At 38.5% G+C, this 18,598-nt stretch overlaps 2 protein-coding genes across 8 annotated transcripts in view; one reads left to right on the top strand and one right to left on the bottom strand.

The window, feature by feature from the left end:
- The window catches only part of LOC136257840 (BUD13 homolog), a 33,859-nt gene extending 29,450 nt beyond the window's left edge, over positions 1 to 4,409 (bottom strand). For 6 of the 7 annotated variants that reach the window (XM_066051150.1, XM_066051144.1, XM_066051149.1 and 3 more), the window contains exons 1-2: positions 1,768 to 1,965; positions 1,359 to 1,559 (exon numbers count right to left, since the gene is read on the bottom strand). Coding sequence is in view for 1 of the 7 variants with exons in the window: in XM_066051145.1 (XP_065907217.1) it covers positions 1,359 to 1,559; positions 1,768 to 1,951 (385 nt within the window). In the remaining 6 variants the exon portion in view is untranslated. Of the gene's footprint in view, positions 1 to 1,358; positions 1,560 to 1,767; positions 1,966 to 4,355 lie in introns of those variants that run through there. The other variant, XM_066051145.1, reaches the window with a different exon arrangement.
- Positions 1 to 18,598, top strand: part of LOC136257839 (uncharacterized) — a 196,625-nt gene that overhangs the window by 136,085 nt on the left and 41,942 nt on the right. The window lies entirely within an intron of this gene.

Here is an 18,598-nt window from a genome sequence, read left to right as displayed (position 1 = left end):
GATATACTGTGATATTTTCCTGTTACTAATACCGTGTATTCAAATTTCAATACCGCCGAGTTCTAATACTGTGTAAGTGTGTTGTACACACCACTACCCTGCTTATGTACACAATAGCTTAGTATTATCATGATTCTCATCTGCAAAATAGAATGATTTGGTAGAGAAGGCATCAAGGAGGAATTTCTAACCAATAACATGAAAAATTCAATAGGGAAAAAAACAAATATATTGCCAATACCAAATGTACAGTGGCTAATGCAATAATCTTGGGATGTATTACACTAACATTGATAGTTATGACTAAAACAAGTGTTGAAGAAAGTGTAACAGCCAATGTGCCTGTAACAAGCCCACCAAGCTTAAGTGCAGATTTAAGCCCCAGAGGCTTGCAAAACCTCTACAAACAGCGCAAAGGTACCAGGTTGCTGTGTCCCAAGTGACACACCATCAGGCATCCTGGGCTTAGTACACAGTAATCCAACCTCATGAATTATTATATAGCCAGATACAGGGGCGGATCCAGGAGCTGGCTAGGGGAGGGGCACAAATAGGGTAAGTTGTAGGTGGTTGCATGCATGGGGAGAACCATATTCTCTATAGTTCAGTGCTGCTTTTTTAAAGCAGCAAATAATCACCTCTTAGTGGTGTCTCACTGTTGATATTTGCCATTTTGGCCTTTTCAGATGGTTGTGAAGTCTTAACTGAAACTGTTTTAAAGGCTCTGAATGTCTTAAATAACAGCAACACGATAATTATTTTTAGAGGCGCTTAGTACGCACGAAGGTGCTGAGTGACTATTTTACAGTTAGTTTGACTTCGGTTCGCTTTGGTCTCAGGTGAATTTGTAAGAAATGCTAGTAAAATGTGCATATTTTCATAAGTTTTAAACTGATCTCGGTTGGCCTGACATAAAATTTACTAGCTGTTTTAATCAGAAGCATGGCAGGCTCCTCCACGAGGGGGGGGGGGGCATTTGCCCCAAATGCCCCATCCTGGATCCGCCATTGAGATAATAAGCCATTGCCCAGAGGTCACTACAAGGAGGTACTGACTGAAATGGTGTTAAAAACACTGACACACACACACACACACACACACACACACACACACACACACACACACACACACTCCCACATCACACACACAATACAAACGTACAGACACACACACACGTGTACGCACAGACACACATACACACACATGTGTACGTAGACACACACATGTGTATGCACAGACACACAGACACACACACACACACACTCACACACACACACACACACACACACACACACACACACACACACGTGTACGCACAGACACACATACACGTACAGACGCACAGACACAAAACGTACTCATGTGATTTGTGTTGGTTTCTGTCTGGACTGAGATCGGAGTCAGAATCATGTAGGGACTCTTCTTGTTACCATGGTGACTATCTAAATCAGGCTTGTAATCCTGAGGGGAGGAGGGTGGGGGTTCTTCTTTGACTTCTTGTTTGACAAGTGGCCGCCATTTTGCCTTCATTTCCATCTCCTTCTGTTCATCACGATACTCTACAGTCATACAATACAACATCAAAATATCATATCAAGTACAGTATACAGAGTGGAGTCTGATAATAGTAGACTAGCTCATTGGAAAAAGAGTTTGTTCGATGTATGTATTTACAATCTTGTTGGTCCTAGTAATTAAATTAATAAATTTACTGTACTTGAGATATGTAACATTACACAGCACATATTGTAAATGTTGTGTCCTCACCAACAATGATGGGTGTGTCTGATTCACTGTCGTCACTTGATTGGACAGATTTCTTCCAATCAGCATCACCATCTAAGAAAACAACAGTCTTTTTCTTCTTCTCCACCTTCCTCCTTTTCTTTTTATCCTTCCCTCCTCCTCCTCCTGAGAGGTACTTCTTGAGGTAGTCTTGTTTGGACGTCATCTCAACATGTTCTAATGGTATAATCACATTTCTCACAACATGGGAATATTGTATACTACATGTACAACTTTTAAAGGAATGTATTGTCACACAAATTCCAACATGTACTATACAGTATTCATGTCACTTCATATCATAGGACACAGTTCTGGTAGGTAGCACACACTAAACATTGAGTAGCATTAATTAGGGTAAGCAGATATTGTAGTGATTTCACTACTGCCAAATTTCATCACGTTATTTTATTTCAAGAGCAACAACTCTGAAATTTCACCAGACACAACACTTTATCCTATAAAGCACTGCTTACACTAGTAACATTTGACTGTTGAGTTTCCTGTCATTTTAGATAGACAACTTGAGGAGTCGCGTGTAGCAGTATCAATAGTGATCACATTGGTGGAGGATGGGGTGGTATGGTGACCACCAGCTAGATGTCAAAATGGAGGAGGACAATGATTGAAGATATTAGAATATTTTTTTGGCCTGTGCTGACTAGGGATTCTCCCCATGTGTGACTTGGAATTGTCACGACAATCAAGTTGTGTGCAACCATCAATGTGAAATGCATGGGAGTTATTTCCAATGAACAGACTTTGGTGCAGGTACTTGTATATATTTCTGGATTGAATTGTGATAAGAATGCATTGAACAAAAGAAAGCAGAAGGTTAGGTGATGAAAATTATGTTATTGAAATTCAAATGCTTAAGGCATTATGAGATGTTGCATTCACAGAAAAAATTCATACAAAATGTATTGAACTAAGTCTGATAACCACAATTTTAATTTTTGTGATGAAATTGACAAAAGTTTTGATATGCTCCTCCTAGTCCTGACCTCCCTCCTGGCACTGATAAGGTGGTGTCACTCCAATAGCCACTGTACTACAATCTGTGACCACAATCAAAGTGATAGGTCAAAGAACAAGATCAATTTTACACAAAGGACAATGGTCAAGCTGTTTTCTCAGCACTGTCAAAACTTCACAAGTAGTAGTGTACAAAGCTATAGCAAAAATAAATGGAATGAGGTCAGTGGTCAAGAAAAATTTTCGACAAAGTCAACGGTCAATGGTGAAAATCAGCTTTGACTGCAGTTGTAGATTGTAGTATTGGAGCAAGTGACACACAGGCACTCAGATCTGTGACTATGGTCAAAGTCTAAGTCACAGGCCACCAAATTTGTTTTAAGTCAATGGTCAAAATTTCCAACCCACAATTGAAAAGTACTGAAATATTGTCACTAAGTCACCAGTCAAGGATTGAAAAATGTTCTCTTAGTCAAAGGTCAAAGCTCAGGTCAAGAGTGACTGCAATCAACCAGACTGCTGTGCTAAGTCATCCCTGCAAGTGTGCCAATGATATACAGCCCAAGGGGGTGTAAACACTATACTATGATGGGTCGGAACTATGGTAGTTGTATGGTCAGTTTAGCGGGCTTAAACAGGACGTCATTCGCTGGGCGGTACATCCTACTTCGAGACATAAGGTAAGTAAGGGGGTTTCCAGACAGCTGCATATTCGGACACTTCGTTTATAATCCACTACTGAAGGATGAAATAGAAATAGAAATAACCAGGCTATAGTTTGAGTACCTAAGTACCCCACCTGTGTACTATTGTATAAAATACCAAAGCTTTATCTCGATAGATTCATGAGATTCATCAAGATTAGCTTGTGCATGTAGAATAATTTTGTGTAAAAAACATATGCACCACAAATTGTCAATCACACTATACAGTGAACAGATATACAGCTGTATGGTTTAGAGATAGTACAACTGGATTCCAAGCCCATTTTACCTGCGTTGTGCCAACTTGAATGTGCAATCAACACAACCAGCAGCCTGAAGAAGCCTGCAGCAAGGATCCGCATTGTTAAAGTATGCTGTTTCTGTGTTCAGGTAAGGGCTGGTACAGATTATGAAAGCAATGCAAGACAACTGCAAGGTCCGGAACAGCATAATGCAATTTTGCTAACTAGAAAAATCACTGCCATAAGCAAACTAGCCAGCCAAACAGAATGCTATCAGTCTCTGCTGGGCCATGGCACTCAGTGGAGTACAGCAATTCTTATAGCAATGCCAGGTACGCCTATCTTTACTGGTGTCCGGAAACCCCAGCCACATAATTTGTTACCATTTTGGGCTCAAATTGCGAGTTTAAACCATTCCTTCTCCTAGCACCCTACACTTTACTACTCACAATTTATACCACTGATAGCTGGCTACAATTCGGCACCAAGCATGTTAGAATCTGTTTTTCTCTTGAGGACAAATGAACAATTTTCCAATACATGTACAAGCTATGTCCGGAAACGCCAGCCCCTACCTTACACGATATCGGTATCAATAAAGTACTTAACGGTAGTGGATAACATTGATATACATGTACACAACACTCACCTGATTAACCGTATGCTTCGCACTCCCCAAGTAGCGTTCTAAATAATGCTCTACTTTACTACCTTAATAATGCGCAGCACAGCTGAATGGTTATCACGTGATACTTACACAGTTGTTTTCAGAGCCTCGTCCAGAACGGAACGTCTGTTATCTATGTTCCAGCTATGGGATTACTAAGGCGTGCCACTGCCCGATAAACTGAGACAAGAACTGCCAGACCAGCCAACTAGTGACTGTGGACACTGAACAGGTGAGCTAGTACATAAAATATCTTATTTTTGTTGTTAAAACTTTGAGTTGTGGAAATTAGGGACAGATACAGGAGTTAAAGGGGATGGGAGCTTAGATCACAACCAGCTTTTATTAATTTCTTGTTTCCTGTTAAGAACATTCAACTAGTGCAGGCAGGCGGTTATTATTATAAATAAAATTTTAATCATCAAAACACTGTAAAAACAAACATCAGATAGCCAGCTGGCTGCCTCAGTGAAGACAAATCAACCATCTGTATAGGGTCAAACAACCTGCAAAATGATTGGCTTTGCTTGTGAAGCTCCAATAAACAATCATATTTGTGTACTGAGATATGCTAACTTCATAGACAAATGCTGGATGCACACAAATTACAAATAATTTCCATTTTACTAATTATTTATAAATGCCAATTACAACAATGCGGGTGACAAAACTGGACATAGGCAGGTAACAGGAAACAAGGTATTGACAAGTATTGGCCTTATTGGGGAGAGGGGCCTACTCTTATAGCTACACCCTTGTATACTGAGTTAACTTTTTTGTGTTCACTTGATTTACTATTGATTATTATTATAGAAAATTACGAGACATGTTGCTAGTGTATGTACATTGATAATTATATTGATAGTAGAACAGTCAGTAAATCTCTAATTGAACAGTCACTTCATTTTTGCTTTGTTGTTGAATTCCTCCTGCCGGCATCTAAAACTGACTTTCACAGGAACAGGAACATAACTACCAGTTGGAGTGGTCTAAGTTCTCTCTGAGTGGTCTTGTGGTATATTAGTTTCAATTTGGCTATAAATTAGCAACAGTTGATGGTCAGTGTGTAAACTAACATTTGTCGCACATTGTCATGGATTAGTGTAGATATTCACTAAAAATTGTAAATAGAATGCACTTAATTACGCAATTCTTATAGTGTTGTCTGTTCTATTAGAGTATCTTGACTTTGATTTGATGACAAGAGAAGGTAATGGGAGGGACATTTACCTCTGTTGGATCTACTGTACCACTGGATAATTCATGATCTCAGTTTCTAAACCTTGGTGGTGTCTTGTTGAAGTGTCTGGTAGTATACCACAGTCACTAATCTAGAGCTACTCACCCTTGAGGTATATATGTGGTGCTTACATTTTATGGTTCGTTTGATTATTGTACGTACTTATAAGCTTGTACTGTACTTATGTATATGTTAAAGCATAGCCACAAGTGCTATATGAAAAATAAAGCATGAGGCGTGCAGCCGAGTGCTTTATTTTTCATATAGCATGAGCAAGGCTATGCTATTAATGATTTATGGAACTTTCTAGTCGTGTAGCTTCACCATACACTAGGACTCATAATTAACACGCGTTACACGAACTATTAGCAGCCTGAATGCACACAAACTAGTTTAACAAAGTAACTCACATGTAGTTCACCATAGTTTGGCATGGAAGACGTTCATCGTGTATTTTGGCAGGTTTTGCTTGCACCCCACAATCGATTCTATTGTGAGTCACATGGCGAAATATTTTCATGATATCTCCAGGACTTGTCCGTTTACATTAACAAACGTAACACCATCATCGAAGCATTTAGGTATGTCTATAAAAGCAATCCAGTGGTAGAACTTGTATTGGCTGGAGTGATTGATCACTCAGTGCGACGAGGCTATCAGCCTTCACTGGCGTGGGTGATTAGTCGTACTAGCATGAGCTCCGCAGGCTATTAACCTGCACTAAGGCACGTGAGCAACTGTGCTTTATTGCCCACAAAGAGTGCTTTATTGCACCGCAAAGAGTGCTTTATTTGTTCAATAAAGTACTCCTTGTTGTCATGAAGCACTGTTGGCGGGCTGAGAGTGTACTTTATGAAATGTAAAGTACAATTTTCCTTTGATCTTGCCCACACAAGGTTCTATAATGTAAGACTTGCAACGATGTAGTGTGTAGACATATTGATAATTTTCCTCTGGTGTATCACGATACAGTGATATACCGTATAGCGAAAATTTTTGGCGGGAGAAAATTTTGACGAATTGATCATTGGTAGAAATTGGCGAATAATATTTTGGCGAATGCATGGCATTACTTTGCCCACGCAATTTTAATCTGACAGCGTTGGCGACGAAGCTTTGCGATATCTACGTACAAAGTACTACAGTTCAATGCCTCTAATTCGAATCGACGCACTCTTATGTAAATAGCTAGCTGAAATAAAAACAACTCGCAACGTCAGTAATCGAGACTGGAACGCTGGCATGTGGCAAGCGAGGCGAGGCATTTGCACATGATTCTTTTTTTTAACCCGGGCTTGATGGACTGCCCTTGCCTACCACCCCCAGCACAAAGGCACGTGCTGGACAACTGTAAAAAACAAAAGAAAAAACAGTAACACAGCCAGCATGTTACTTATGATGGGCACTGAGCTGAATCGCTCGAGTGAATTGACCATCTTCCTGAGCTATTAGTCTAATACTGGCTGTGGATACTTGCGGAAGATTAACCACTCACCGCTGTAACAGTATTCACAGAATAAATTAATTCACTCACCGATGAACAGCGTCTACTGCACTTTCAGTGTTTATAAAAATGGCGAATAAAATTTTGGCGAATCCATGCATACTCGCCAAATTCGCCAAAATTTTCTCCTGCCAAAATTTTCCGCTATACGGTATTGCACGATACAAAGTGAAGTCTAAATTATGGTCTATGTTATTATTTTTAATATTGTTTTAAGGGAAATAAGTAAGCTCATTTTTCTTTGAGAAGCATTACATACTATTCAGTTTAACCACAATGTACAATAATTTTATTGTCAACCATGTTAACAAGCCACAATATGTCAATATGTGATATACAATTATTGACAGCTGCAGGTCTGCATGCCTGCCTGGTGCCTTCAGACAAGCATATATGTACCCCGGAAACCGCTAAGGCCATAGGCCTGATTTTTCCACTGTAAGATGTTGCTTCATAGGCAGTTAGTCAGTCAGTAAAAGATTCTACTACATGTAAATAATTGTTTTAAAATTTCATAGCAACTTGATTTTGGCTGCTCTGCATGTGGACGCTTTACTCTTGCTTATATGTACCTCACCAATACTGCCAAGGTGTCATGAAGGTATTGTTAGGCTGGTTTTATGGTGATATTTTGGACAAGAAAAGTCCAAACCTTCATGACTATTATACAGCTCCATCATACTGTATGATGTGGTACATACTTTTTACAACTTCAACCTTGCAAGGACATCACTCCAAGAGTTGAGTCGCTGCAAAGTATTATATAATCTATAACCCCTTCAAAGTTGTACACCATTGGAGGCAGCTAATAAAATCATTCAAATTTCACTTCACCTCTTGTACTCTTCAGCTGCTTCAATTTTTTTTTAGTTCATCTTAAAACACTATCGCATTGCAAAATATTCAAAGAACCGAAAAAGCACAACATCTTCCATTTGTGATTTGAGCTACAGAGGGTGTACGTAGGTGGAGCTCTTTATTAGCTGCTGGTAAAGTATATATCACATCATATCATGAACCACAATAGTGGTTCATAATAGGAATTACCCATGTTTTTTTTGCAAAAACTCTAATAGAATGCACACCTAAAAACCACCTTGGAAAGCATCCTTCAACTCAAAACAACTCTCTGGTTGTTACTTGCAAGGAGTATTGGTCCACTAGTAAGTATCACGTGAAAAGGAAACAGTATGTGTATTTGGGACTAAACTGAAATTTGCCGTTTTGTTTATCTTCATATTATTCATATTACTATTCTTTTGTTTCACTCATGTGCAGTAAAAGTTACTTTCTCGAGCTAAAAACTATATAGCCATGCTTATTGAGTCCTTCTGCATGTCCATGACTTATTATAAGCCCTATTCCACAGATCGCGAACCACCCTACACGTCAAAATTTTCTTCGCCATTGCACAGTTCCGTATAAAGAAGCCATATAACAATAAAATTACAGGATTTCGTTTTGTGACTGAGCTTTGTTCAGTTGTAGTGTTTAATGTAGGCTGAAACAGTACTCAAGGCTGTAACAGTGCTTCATACACTTAGAATAGAAGATCACGCATAGCGTCTCTGCATGGTGAGTATACTTCTTCCTGTAAGGGCACCATCACGATTTGCTAAACAAGCGACCATACAAGCACTCTCTCACAGAGACATAACGAAGTAATAGCACTGATACCAGAGATTATTGAATGTAGTTTCATACCATTTCCTTTCCACACAAAGCCTCAAGTTGGGTGGAGTCAGTTAGTCATTTATTAAAATTAAAACTATTTGTGAGTGGCTTAATTGTCTGACCACATTGTGTAAACAACATGGCTTCATGCTGCTGAATACCCGTGGGGTACAATAAACATTACAGCCACACAGTATCTGACTGTATGTGTGTGCATGCAGTCGATGCAGATTAGCTACCCTACAGGCTAATATTATGTATAAGATGTGGTGTGTGAAGCAAATTATTTGTGGATGCCACATGTTGTTTGTGGGAAGCCATATGCATGCATACATGTCAACATAGATTTCTTCACTGTGGTACATATACCAAATGGATACAGTACTCACATGAACAACAAACTCTAGCTGCACAAACTATATTACGTAGCATTATAATATCACAATTAAAGGAAAAATTCAAAATTTGTGACCCAGTCTGAGAAAACCGGGCTTATCGCCTATTTTAAAGTATTGAGAAATGCCGGTTTTAAGTATTTAGTGTGTTGTAGCTTGCCAATGGTTGAAGTTATGTGTACCAAATTTTCACCCGTTTTACCCCAATTCCTTACCTTCCAGAGCATCCACTGTGCAAGTAGCCAACAGCTAAGTTTCCCGCCATTTTAGATAGTTTTTAAACCGAGGTTGACTGTATCAGGAATTGGGTGGGAGGTGGGGGGCCTGGAAGGCGGGAAAGATGGCATTAAAAAATCGAAAGGGAAGGCCAAGGGATGAATTAGGCCAAGTTTTGGGCCATTTAGGTCTCAAAACTGGCTAAAATGAAAGGAAATTCACAGCAGAGGTGCTTATTCAACACCACAGAGCTATACAGCCACATACAGTCATCCCCAGGCTGACCAGAGCTCCATTAAGGCCCCACGCCACACGTACAGATCACCACTGGGCTTGGGAAAAGCAGCCAGCAAAACTAGACCACTCAAGTCTAGCTGATTTTGATCGTGGAATTAGATAGTTTATTCATGTAGCTTTGTTTCCTGGGTGAAAAATCGAATCTGCTGACATGGGTGATAAGACCGATTTTCTCAGACTGGGCCACATTTTAAGTTCGATTAGGGATCATAGGAAAAAATGTAAGAAAACAAGGGAGATCGCCTGCACCTGCAGATACACTAGTGAACATTTAGTCCCTAATCCAGTCTATACCCCAAGACCAAGACTGAATTTGGCATTAAGTATTCACTAGTATATCTGCAGGTGTAGGTGATCTCCCTTGTTTCCTTACTTTTTTTTCTAATCAAACTTAAAATTTCTAAGTTTTCCTTTAACTTGTTTACTTACTTTTTTTGTAACATTATTACGACTGGTGAACCCACGCACACCGCACCAAACGAAAGGATGGCACCTTAATTAATGTTTTTGTCTGAGCGCACCCCAGCTATCAAAACTGCTTCGAAGGTACAGTGGCCATTACACTTCGTTTTCAGCTGTGTTCGGCCCATTACACAGTGCTACAGACAAAAAACAGTAGAAGAAGTGCCTCTGCTACAATCCTATCACCTCGAAAATACGATTTGCGCCCCCAACTATCAATTACTGCCTCGAAAGTGCAGCGGCCATTACTCTTCACTTTCAACTATGTTCAGCCCGTTACACAGCGTTACAAACGTTAGAAGCGTTAGAATCGTCTCTGCAATGAGTCTGTTCACCACGGAAAATACGGACGATTCCCGTTTACAAATGTACTGTAGGGAAGCCATGCATTGCGCTACCGCGAATCAACACTTTAGGCTGTCAGCAAGAAGTGGGACACAAACGAGGACAAAGATGCATGCATTGTACGTACTGCGGTATGACAAAAGGCGCGTCTCGGGACGAAGCGACGTCGAACAGTGAAAAAAATTAAGCCCATAGCCTTAGCTGTTATCGAGTTACACTTGTCTGAAGGCATCAGGCAGGCAGGCAGGCAGACAGGCAGGCAGGCAGGCAGGCAGGCAGGCAGGCAGGCAGGCAGGCAGGCAGGCAGGCAGGCAGGCAGGCAGGCAGGCAGGCAAGCAGTTAGTCAGTAGAAAATTCCATTGAATATATATATATTTTTTAAATTTCGTAACTATTTATTGCAAGCCTTTAGGATCATACTGAAGGCACTTTTGGGCTTGGTTATGCCTAACCAATACTGCCAAGGTGCCCAGATGGATTTGTGAAGCTGGTTTTTGGGTGAATTTTTTGGCTAGGAAAACCCAATTCTTCATGATCCCTAATATACAGTACTACTGTACTGCATGATTTATACTACTGCATGTGCACCAGTGAGCCAATGTTTTAGTCTATGCACCTATGGAAAATCTGCATGTGATTCTTATTGTGTACGGTCTTGGCTGAAATAATAAATGCACAACCATTGACTATTTTAACTTATGATTATATACTTGTCAAAGTTCCATGTATGATTTCTTATTTAATTTGGAATATATAAGCTACCCAGTTGGTAAAGCAACTGACTTTCTACGGTCTAAGATTGTTGTTACAGTTTGGCGACAAACTGACGCACATCAAGCATCAAATGTGTTGTCAAAGCAAATACCTTTTTATCACAATAAATTCTGTATGGTTATACCCTTTCAATAATATATACATTTCAAAAAGGAGTTCTACTCTGAGGCATGGTTATAACAACAGCTATATGGACTAGCTACATGCCTAGCTGTATGTGAGTAAAAATACTGCACCTGCCTTTCAATAAATACTATGTAATCTATCAAGTGTCACTGCTTTAAAACATTCAATACCCATCGATACCATTCATAACTAGCTCACTTCACCTTTTCTGTACTGATACAGGTAATTGTTAACAAAACAGAATACTGTGGAGTTTCTTAATAGTGATTACCCTTTATGATACTAAATGCTGCTGACCAGATTTTTTCCTAACCAACTGGTGTACAAGGTATAAAGGTCCGAGAGAAATATTTGACCATAAGGTGTACACAGGTTCCACTGCAGTACAACAAGTAATCTCTTTAGTATTAACTAACTTCAACTTCAGATTATTTTCACTGTTCTGTTAGAATATATTTTAGAGCTAGAAGTTGGTCACCCCCCACAACCACCTGTGTCTAACTCCAATTTCAGGAACTGTAAGTGGACCAGTCATAAGGTCACTCATTTAATAAAATTATAATTCTACAACTAAAGTCATCCACACTGTAATAGTGACCATGACTTGTTTGATCCCAATAAACACTAGCCTTATGACCTTATTATAAGAGATCAGTACAGTGACCACGTCAAGTACAGGAAATTAAACCTATACCTCTTAAATAGCGATCACTTCAAATAAGTTAAAGTGTAAATCTGCTACGTACATTGCGAGATTCTAAGATACCCATTGAATTAAGCAACTAAAACTGATGTATACTGTTACAATATCTCATAAAGTCTGGCTACATCATGGGTCTTGAGAGCATATAAAAAATAACTCACCAGTATTATAACAAATGCACCCAAGTCACCACTGTAGTTGGGAGAGATTCAACCAGCATCTCAGACAGAACCATTAAGATTTATCAATGGATAAAAACACTACAGGTAAATGTCAGCAATGTTCAACATGTAGCAACCAAGACTGATGTTTACTAATGACCCATTCTTTGTCTTGTATCAATAAAAAGTTGGTAATGATTATGAAGATTGAATTTGAAGTTTGGAGCAGAAAAGACCACACACCTAAACGCACACAGTTACATACAGAGAGAAGCCATATTATTGATGTAAACAACAAGAAGTACAAGTTGAGTGAGGTGAATCCTCAGATACTAGAGATGCAACAATATTGCGTATCATATCATTTTAAGACAATATCACTGTATCAATACAATGTCAAACCGTATGACCAGTGACTTTTGGCATACTGCAGTATGTACGTACAATGTATGCTTTATGGACTTATATACCTGTGTCCTCCTTTGTGTCCCATGACTCCCATTTTTTGCTAACTGACAAAACGTGGGAATCCTCAATCACCTGAGTTTTCCATTGTGACTGGATTGATTACAGAGGTCCTTCATGTAGTGTTCTTGTTTGTAACACTGTACAACAAGCTGAACATAGTTGAAAACAAATCATGTTAGGACTTCACTTTTCAGTAATAATTGATAGTTGGGACATGTGTCCAGACACAAAATTAATTGTAATGACATGACTAGCCGGTGTGATATTCTTCCTATTTGATGTGACATGCACACTTGTGTTGATCAGTCACAAAGTAAACAAACAAGTAGAAGAGAATTACCCGTCTGATCAAGGATCATAGCTATAAAAAGTAGTGAAACAAGGAGGTTGTCTTTGGATGTTTAATCCCTAATTCAGTTATAGGTATAGCTAGACTGAAGTAGGGATAAAATGTTCACTAGTATATCTGTAGGTGTGGGCTACCTCTCTTGTTTCACTACTTTTTATGGCTATGATCATTAATCAGACTGAAAATTCCTAATCTTTCTTTCTGTATACTTGTGTGAACTATATAACACAACGATAGAAGGTTAAACTACCTCTATACCAACCAACTGAATACTGTATACATACAAATCTTCAAGGGAAGTAATTTTTGTAGATTTCACGGTTGCTTGGCTTTCTGAGAAATTTTCATCCTCGAAAATTAATGTTATCAGGTTAGCTGTATGCTTTCTAATAAATAATCTCTGTGAAAAATGAGTGATCATCAAAAATAAAGTGTGAAAATCCTGAGGTTTTTGTGATCTGCAAAAAGCATGTGCTTCGAACATCTGTACGTACGTATATGGTTACTATTAACCCTTAAACCTGCATAATCCAGAAAACTGGATTTGATTAAAAAGGAATGAAAATGTGCAATACTTTTGCCAATTTACATAGGCGGCTACAAACAAGCATATCTCATGAAGCGTTCATCTGATCTCGTGAAGCGTTCATCTGATCGCTTCAAAAAACAGATTTTATTAATTGGCAAAGAGTAAACTATATGCCTATATATACGTATAACATTTCAACATACAAACAAGGAACTTACCCACTACGACATGCTGTATTATTTTGCTTTCTTCCATGTTTGTATCATCATTGTGCTCATCCCAGAGTGATGTTATCATGTGATATCTGTATATCAACTGAATCGCCATCACGTGAGGAGTAATATGACACCAAGCAAAAGTTGATAGAACGCCGTACGGCCGAGTTATGGCCTTTTGTATATCGTTATGTGAAGAAGGAAGATGAAGGGATAGTTCTTGTACTCATTCAAAGTGAAGCGAGTATCTCTGGGTTGGATGAACTCAATGAAGTATGGGACCATTAAAACTGGTAAGTAAGATGGTATTTGTCGTCATGCATACGATCCAGTTTATTGGATTATGCATTTTCAGTGCTTGCGTTATGTAAAATGGCTATGGGTTTATGGGTTTAAAAAAATTTGACTGTACAGTGCCTGAAATTACAGATTTCAATTATTTTTGAGTGTCAGAAAAAAATTTGGTCTAAATCTTACAACCATAAATTACTACACATAACGGAAATCTACAATTATGGATAATTGTTACTCTTACTAAACCAAATATGGAAACCACTTCAATATTAAAAGTGTTTTATAAAACATTTTGATGTCTTTAGTCACACAAGCCACACTGAAAATTATCAGGGCTGTGTGATAACGATAATGTGGTTGTTATGATACCTGTGTCTAATGCTGTACACCTACAAAATTTTTGTCACTGGTTAATTGCCTACCAATAATTGGCAATAACTGGTTAATTGGTTTGTTTGTATATTGGCAGACATAATATGAGTCAACAAGCCTGCTGGAAGGTTTAGGGTGGTACCAAGGTGACCATCAACATCCTGTCTTGCAATAACAGTTATTATAATCACATATTTACACATTCTTTGAGGTTATGTTATGATGTTAACACTTGTCAGCAGGGGAAATTTATGGTTTACCAGGTGGGCGGGCAATAACCAGTTTAAAGGTTTCTTCACTTGTTATTGGCTGACCTAGACAACACTGGTTAATTGGACACCTGTGTACAGCACTACCTGTGTCATTATTGTGATAAAGATAATGAATTTCCTATTATCAATATCTCAAGATGTCAGTAAATCCACACAAAAACAGCCAAGCTGTGAAAATGGTGCAACCTTAAAAAGCCTGGGTGAAAAAGGTTTTGAAGTCAAAGGTGGCAGCCAACAAATGGCTGCTATGATGTTATACTATTTTAACAATGCACTGCCATTATTAAATTTTATCATCATTGCAGCCATTTGTTGGCCGCCACCATAGGCGTAGCACAAGGGGGGGCAGCAGGGGCTGGAGCCCTCCCACTCCTATTTTAGAGGAGGCTAAGCCCCTCCACTTTTTCAGATTGATATACTCTAATAGAGCAGTCATTTATTCAAATAAAGCTTCCAACAGCATTTTACACAAATATTAGTCAAAATTGTTACCAGATTCAATCTCAGATGGTTCATTTTTCAAACTTTTCCTGTGAGGAATGCCCCCAGGCCCCCCTAGACAAAGCATACTTCACACATGTGCTTGTGCACAAAATTAGCTAATTGCTCTTAGTCCCCTCACTTTAAAATTTCTAGCTACGCCCTTGGCCGCCACCTTTGATTTCAAAACTTTTTAAGGCTGCATTTTTGTTCACAGCTTAGCTGTTTTTGCGTGAATATCACTTCTATTTGTAATTTGCAAGTTCCAAAGCCAGCCTATGGTTGACCTTGATTATTCCTTTTAACTTTTTTCCCTTTACTGCAGGAATTATCGAAGACTGTGTGGCTAAAAGAAGATGATTTGTGGAGGTGCATATACCCCAATGATGGCTGGGCAGATTCGACTCAAACTGGCAATGGGAGATGCCCTACCCTGAGGAAGCTTCCGCTGCAGAAATAGTAAGTTATACCATTCAAGTAGTATGGAGCTATGGATACATGAAAACTTTTATTTAGATTTTTTATTGTTATTCTCATGGTTACCAGCACCCTGACATCACAGACCTATGTGACACTACTCCTTCTGAAGAGAGACAAAGAGAGCAAGTCTTCTGTAAGATACAGCACTGAGCAGCATGACCCATACTGCCCCTTAATGTTGAAAATACAAGTGGGGTAAAAAAAACCATCTCAATTTTGTTGTTCATACTTCTGTTGCTTCTCATGTTCAAAACATCAATAAACTACAGTGAGGATACTTGAGTACCACGATATGAAGGTGCAATAGCCTTAACTTTGACATAAAAATGCCTTCAGATGTTTCCTTACCTTTCCAGATCCTGAAGCATAAACGTCTACACGAGCTCCATCCTCATTATTAGCTGTTGCATGTCGAAGGCCGAGTCTCACCAGATCACCTGTAAAGAGGCTGCAACAGATGCACGAAAACAGCATTTTCTGGTTCCGTAAAACGAGTATGTTGCCTGCCCACACTGGTTGTACTTGGCTGCATGACACAGCTACTTTCATAATTTTTGTAGAATGTTCTAGATTTTCCATTGGTAGATCTATGAAAGATCTATGAAATTATTAACTTGACTATTAGTAGATTTACGTAGCTGGAATTTTCATTTATAAAGTAGAAATAATCAGCTGTGATAACAGTGGCTTAGAGGCTAAGGATTTGGATGTTCAGTGTGTAGTTCTGTGGTTCGGACACTGGTCAGTAATTTTTCCAACATTTTTAATGCATCGTGTTTACCCAGAGGTGACTGTTCTATTAGAGTATTTCAATCCTGCGATTTACAATTGTTTGATTTTTGCTTTGTAACTCTGTAGCTGTCAATGTAATTTCTTTTAAACCACAAAAGGTTTGAGCTATGATGGTTAACCTATATACATACTGATTTTTAAGGTATTCCCATAAATGGTTTACTCTGTAGGCATGACAACAAGTCAGCCTTTTTTAAAGCAAATAATTTTCCATAACACTTCAATATTAATCAGATTTGCACCAAACTTGGTACGTGTTTGTGCCGCAATACTTTCTTAAAGTGCACCAAAGTTCTAGACAATTGAGCTACACATGTGCATTTTATAATGGTTTTGTAAAAGTATGCGAAAAGAAGAATCTAAGCCCCTTGAGCCCCTAATAAATGAGAAGTAAAAGCAAAGAAATTACCTGTATGCCGAATTTGTAGGCTTGTTTTTCACAATTGAATTATGCAATCTTGCTCAAATTTGGTATGTGGGATCCTGAAGGTGGAGGGCGTTTGCAGTATAAAAATTATTCCAACTCAAGAAGGGAGTACGGAGCTATGTATGTGTGAAAACTGTGTTTTGTTTATTCCTGTAAATATACTCACAGTGTGGTGTGCCGGCTTCCTTGGCCACACAACACACTAACATGTGTCTTGATCTCTGTAAATTATTAAAAACAGGCAGATGGTACTCTTGTGAGTAATTCACAATCAGCTGGCAATGCTGAAAAAGGTGATTTTCCAAGAGATACTATAGTATGTACATGTTGAGCTGATCCACTCAAGAATTGGATTACTTAAAATTTGCTCATCTGTAGTACTGTTTGACCTGCTAAAATAAAATTCCAGATACGATATTTATGGCCAATCAAAAATTTCACTATAAATTTCCTGGTGTGAAGCCTTAGAAGTGTATAGCTTGTTATGGCTTTTTAATTTCCCAAAACTTGTAATAGAGCTAAACAACATCACCTGGTTAACTGACATGTTAATTTTCTTGAGAAAAATCTACCTTTATCTTTTAGCTGTTTTCTCAGGGTTCAGCTCAACTCACAAAAGCTGTTCTTGTAAAAGTACTCTATGACAATATTTCATTGTTCAATTCCGAGACATCATGGAAGATGCCTCATAAACTGGTCAAGCCCCAGCCCAAAACTTGTAAAATAACTACATACATTAGGTTTCTCTCACATCATCATCTTCACAATAGTAACCCAAAGGCTTTGTGTTAAGGTTTTACTATGACATGAGGGTAGGCCCCAGGAGCCTAAAGTCTGCTCATGTTGAACTGATCCTCAAAAATATTTTAAAACTCAGTTATACAAGATTGTCTCGTTTGTACTAATAGCTGACCTGTTAATAGTATTTCAAATTATTTTTGTGCAAACATTTGACGTGTTATTTTTGGTCCATTAAACTTCACCAAAATTGTGGAGAATCCATAAAAGGGTATCATCTGGACTGGTATGGCCATTGCTCCCCTAAAATAAATATTATGGTCACTTAATTAGTCTGTGACATGTTGACACATTTTAGTACCCATAAATTAGGTATCCCATAGCAACAAGCGCACACATCTTACTATTCTACACCCTCTCACTTAAATTAGAACTACTCCATCATTTTTAATCCAATGGACATGAAATTTTCACACAAGCTACTTTAGTAATTTTGTCAAAGAAGAGCGTTTGCCATTTTTAAATAGCAAGTTCAGATGATGAATAGCATGGAAGTAAAGAAAAGGATTTCTGGGAGTGTCAACCCGAAAGATAAATATGTGATGAATGAGAAGCTAAAAGAAAATAATAAAAATGCACAATGGTTTGTGCTGTTTAGCATAGTGTATCATAAAAGTATCAAGGCTCTTGTGTGTAAACTGTAGGACTAGTTCTAGTATAAAGGGAAAAACTGTAACTCATGTTCTAAAGCAAATTTAGCAGTTAGGTTTGGACTAAACTGTGTACTAGTGTTAGCTTATATGCAGTAAAAAAGTACAGAACATTTGCTAAAACCATTTGTAAGTTATAGAACAAATTAAATTTCATGGGAAGCCATATAAGCAGACTGTACAGAGCACCCTTAACACATGT

Source organism: Dysidea avara, chromosome 6 (genome assembly GCF_963678975.1).
Source record: "Dysidea avara chromosome 6, odDysAvar1.4, whole genome shotgun sequence".
Taxonomy (NCBI): Eukaryota; Metazoa; Porifera; class Demospongiae; order Dictyoceratida; family Dysideidae; genus Dysidea; species Dysidea avara.
This window is presented reverse-complemented; position numbering and strand designations above follow the sequence as displayed.